This window comes from Carlito syrichta, unplaced genomic scaffold (genome assembly GCF_000164805.1).
Source record: "Carlito syrichta isolate Samal-C Ts95f unplaced genomic scaffold, Tarsius_syrichta-2.0.1 Scaffold311069, whole genome shotgun sequence".
Lineage (NCBI taxonomy): Eukaryota > Metazoa > Chordata > Mammalia > Primates > Tarsiidae > Carlito > Carlito syrichta.
Genome location: NW_007255165.1, coordinates 83,685 through 88,918, shown reverse-complemented (window position 1 = coordinate 88,918; position 5,234 = coordinate 83,685). Strand labels below are relative to the sequence as shown.

Genomic DNA, 5,234 nt, shown 5'->3' with positions numbered 1-5,234 from the left:
TACTTGGAAGGCTGAGGCGGAAGGATCGCCGGAGCCCAGCAGGTGGAGGCTGCGGTGGCCGGGAGTGGCCACTGCACTCCAGTCTGGGCGATAGAGTGAGACTCCAACTCAAAAAAAAAAAAAAAAAAATCTGTAATGGCCAAGAGTATGTATTGTGAAACTGCACTGTCTGAATTTGACATCTCAGTCTGCTTACTCCTTGCTGAAAGTTACTTTACTTCTCTTTACCTCTGTTTCCTTATCTGGAAATAGTAATAGTACAAAACATTTAGAATAGTATCTGGCATATAATAAACATTTAACAGTTAGCTATTATTAATGTTTTTCTTTCAATTACAGTATCACTGCCACCCCTTAAGTATTTTTTTACATTTATTCTTGATCCTCTATCAACTCAACAAATAATTTGCACACATACTTTATGTGCCAAATAGATTATTACAATAGCCTCTTATTCATTATAATCTACCATACACATCATAGCTAGATAATTTTAATGTACAACTTTGGCCAATAGGCTCTTGAGTTAAAAAAAACTTCTGTGTTTTCCACTCCCCTCCCCCCCCAACACCCCATTGACTTCATGAAGTAGTATACTGAGGAGAGGGCAATGAGAGCTGTCTTTTTTTTTTTTTTTTTTTGAGTTGGAGTCTCACTCTGTCACCCAGACTGGAGTGCAGTGGCTGCTCCCGGCCACTTAACCTCGACCTGCTGGGCTCCGGCGATCCTTCCGCCTCAGCCTTCCAAGTAGCCGGAATTACAGGTATGCGCTACCACGCCTGGCTGACTTTTTGATTTATTGTAGAGATGAGGTCTCACTGCCCAGGCGGGTCTGGAACCCGCGGGCTCAGGTAATTCACTCACCTCAGCCTCCCAAAGGCGCGGGATTACAGGCTGTGCCACCGAGCCCGGTTGAGCTGTGGAGAGAAGTGTTTTATCATTGATAGAATTTTAAATTGGCGCCTGGTGATGATAAAAATATACCTTTAGTCTCTCTTATTATTGCTTTAAAATCTCTATTGTCCATACATCCCAATTGCCTGCACCTAGAACAGACTGCTCTTATCCTGCCTCCCCCAAGCCCTCCACTTTGGTATATCACTGTCTTTCATGCTTAAATTCAAATTCTCTCTCTCTCTTTTAATAATCCAAAGTTTTTAGTCTTGTTTTTGTAATAGGAATCATTCCATAGTACTCCTATAAAGATTATCTATGATCCAGGATGGCCAATCCTATATACCACTCAATGCACTCACTTATCAGACCTTATCCCCAACTGACTGGATTGTTTTTCTCATCGAAAAACATACCCATGCATCCATATCAATGCCTTCACACTAGCCCAGAAATTGTTTTTAGCTTTGGGACTTATATCACATTATCTTTGTCATGTAGTTAATATATATGCTTTATATAATTTATATTTTCCTTATTTTTATTTTACTCTTCAATTTAAATGATGATAAATTGATGGTCACAGGTATCCTATACTGTTCAATGGCACAAACAGAAGCTTATTCAATGATATTAAAAATTAACTAGTTTTGAAATAGGAAAAAGAGCCTCATTGCTGAGTTCCTTTATAATAATTTGTGTGTTCTAGCAATGAGTCCCAATCAGCACAGGTTACCACTGCTTTGCAAGTCAAATTTTCCTCATTTGGGTATAGTGAAGATAGGCATTCTCAGGAAAATTTCTTGAGAAATCACAACAAAATATACATATAGCAATGTGGCAGTTGGGAGATGTGGAGATGGTATAGAACAAAAAGTGAAAATTCCACTTACACATCCTTTGAAATCCCATTTTTCTTCCCAGTGTTAATAATTTGCTGTGTAGCCTTCCAGATTTTTTCTGGCATGTGTGGGATGTGTGTGTGGTGGGGGGTGGGTGTGTGTGTGTGAGAGAGAGAGAGAGAGATTTTCATTTAATAACATTTCATTGGCCATCATTTGGTCTTAATACAACTAACTTTATCTTATTTTTAGCAGCTAATGCAGCAATTTCTAAATATTGAAATGATCAGTAATTGACATCTTTAATCTTCAGGATGGTGGTCTGGGCATCATTCAAAGGTGTAATTCAGGCTAAATTCCATTTTGTTGCCCATTATCTGAACACTATACAGTTAATTAGCAAACACTTAGAAGGTTTGGTGGATGGTGTGCAGTAAGTTGAAAAACAGTATGTGCAAGTCAGATTGCCACCAGAATTAAATGCCCTAGAGAATTTATAAGAAAGAAAGAGCCAAAGGAAGAAAGATAATTAGAATACTAGTGTATTTGTGTCTACATTATTGCTTGTTTCTGATTATAAAATAATACATGCTCACTATAAAAGATGGGAAACAAAAATATGTTAAGAAGAAAGCTATAATTGCCCTAATCCTACAACCCAGACTTATCCATTATTAGTATTTATGTTTGCTCATATAGGTTTTTTATTTTTAAAATTTTATTATAAAATACAACACCATGATTTTTAAAGTATTCAAACATTACAGAAGGGTATAAAGTGAAAAGAAAACAACATCTTCCCACCATCCCTTATCCTCACTTTCCAGATAATCATTCACTGTTAATAATTTTTCTCAAAATGTACATTTAAATATATTGTCTTCATTCTGAATATACAAATATGTAGTGTGCGATCTATATGCTATAATGGGATTATACTGTGTTAATGTTTTTATACGATTTTTCCCATTTAGCTTTCTATCTTGAGCAAACATATCCTACATATAACCCAGATGCAATCCAAAGATTCTGAGCATAGAGCTATTTCAAAGCATTTGACCTGTCACCTCTCCCCATTACATTCCATGTCTTTGAGTTTTTGACCTTACACCAAGACCTGTGGCCTTAGTTGAGGGCTTTTTTTTTTTTTTTTGAGTTGTAGTCTCACTCTGTCGCCCAGGCTGGAGTGCAGTGGCATGCTCATGGCTGCCCCAGCGTCGACCTGCTGAGCTTCCGCGAATCCTTCTGCCAATCCTTCTGCCTCAGCTTTCCAAGTAGCTAGAACTACAGGCACACGCCACCATGCCTGGCAAATTTTTGATTTTTTATTGTAGAGACGAGGTCTTGCCAAGTTTCCCAGGCTAGTCTTGAACCTGCAGGCTCAAGCAATCCACTCGCGTTGGCCTCCCAAAGTGCTGGGATTACAGTCTGAGCCACCGAGCCCTGCCAGTTGAGGGCTCTTTTTAGTGAATCGCACATTCATCTTGTGTATATGTGACTCTATTTGGTGAGAGGTATTAAAGGAGATGATATCTTTACTACAGTGTGGTACAGTGGAAAGTGTCAAAGACCTGGGTTTGAATACCAATGTTATTGCTTAGCTAGCTTTTTTAAAAGAAAATGGTTTGAACAACGTTGTGATATATTTTTATCCTCCTTTAGAGATGAGAAAACAGAGACCCAGCCACGGAGAAGTGATTAAGATCACACAGCTAGTATGTGGAGTCAGGATCAACTAAAGGCCTGTTTGAGCCAGAGCCTATGTGCTTTCTACTCTAGACATCGTGGTCTTTCTTTAGGAATTCTTTTTTTAAGGAGGGGTTCCCTCTTTATTTTATTCTAAAGATGTGGGGTACAGGTCAGGATTAGGTTCGTAAATGGTCTACGTACAGGTGAAGTTTGGGCCTCCTACTGATCCTCACTTCTCCTGGTTTAGAATCAGGTATCCTTAGTGATGTTATGTGCCCCTCCCCAGGAATCCTATAAGTAACAATGTATTGTATTCTTGAAAATCACTGAGAGTGGATTTTAAGTGTTTCACCACAAAAACGGTAAGTATGTAAGGTAATGTGGATGTTAATTAGCCCAATTTAGCCAATCCATGATGTAAATGTGTCTCAAAACATCATGTTGCACACGATAAATATATACAATGTTTATTTGTCAATTAATTTAAAAAGGTGAGTGACAACATGCCTTCAAAGTGATTGCCTAAAACTTTTGACTAAAGCCTTGATACAAGTTATATATTTTTATCTTTTTAGTATCCAAGCACTGCCGCTCTGATTTCCTTGTTTTGTCCTACTCCCTTTTCAGGAGAGAAGCCTTATAAATGCACCTGGGATGGCTGCTCCTGGAAATTTGCTCGCTCTGATGAGCTCACCCGTCATTTCCGCAAGCACACAGGCATCAAGCCCTTCCGGTGCACAGACTGCAATCGCAGCTTTTCTCGTTCTGACCACCTGTCCCTGCACCGCCGGCGTCATGACACCATGTGAGCCACACAGGCTGCACTGGAGGAGCTGTGCTGGTCTCTTTCTTGTGTATGTGTACTGAGGTCAAGATTATTTTTCCCTCTTTGACTTCAACTTGCCTCTGGGATGGAATTGAAACAGCCCACTGAGCCAGGTTGAGGAGACTAGAAGAGAAGACAGCTGGTCTCCCATGGGGCTCTTCATATTCCACCTTAACCTCTCCACTGTCCAGACCCGTTTTTTTCAACCTCCGCATGGGTTGAATTCCAGTGCGGCACCCATGGATGCCCCTCCATCTCCCTGCTTTGAAATAAGACTTTTTTCCTATAATGACAAGACAGGAATCAAACTCAAACTCAAGACTGTGAAGAAACATACACTGCTTTTTTTCTTTCCTATTTTTTCTCTTGTTTTCTAAAACTCTTTATCTGTCTATCTATCTATCTATCTATCTATCTATCTATCTATCTATCTATCTATCTAATGAGGGGGGACCCCCCCCCAAAAAAAGAAATTAGTTTTTGGAAGGTGGGTCTCTTGTTGTACAGGCTTTCCCCTCTAGGTAAGTGTTCTAGGAACTCACTGGCATCAGTGTACCAGCCAGCATGGTTGTGAGAGGCTACATTCAGCTTCAGTGAATTTTTCTGGGGAAAGTCTTTCAATGCATTTGCCCATTTCATGATGGGTGGTTTACGAGCACACCTGCCCACATAACACTGAGTGTTCAGCAGTTTTTGACCAAAAGCATCTTCATCTCCATGCTCCACCCTCTCTAGTCACTCAATCTGTCTTTAAGTGACTTTTTTTGTTGTTGTTTCCCCTGGATGAAAAAAAGTCCTCAAAGGGAAACGTTTTGCTAATGTGGAAGAGGTGAAACAAACAAACAAAAAACAGCAGAAGCACTAAAACGCATCAAAATTGATGAGTTCAGAAACTGTTTTGAGCAGTGGAAAAAAGTGTCTCACTAGGTGTATTGCATCAAACAGAGAATACTTTGAAGGTGACTAAAGTTTAAACATCTAAG

The 5,234-nt window shown here is 39.6% G+C and overlaps 1 protein-coding gene across 1 annotated transcript in view; it reads left to right on the top strand.

The window, feature by feature from the left end:
* KLF8 (Kruppel like factor 8) overlaps positions 1 to 4,371 on the top strand; it is a 20,226-nt gene extending 15,855 nt beyond the window's left edge. Inside the window, exon 4 of the mRNA XM_008068496.2 lies at positions 4,053 to 4,371. Within this exon, the coding sequence (XP_008066687.1) occupies positions 4,053 to 4,234 (182 nt within the window). The 3' untranslated portion in view covers positions 4,235 to 4,371. The remainder of the gene's footprint in view (positions 1 to 4,052) is intronic.
* Positions 4,372 to 5,234: the final 863 nt, after the last annotated feature.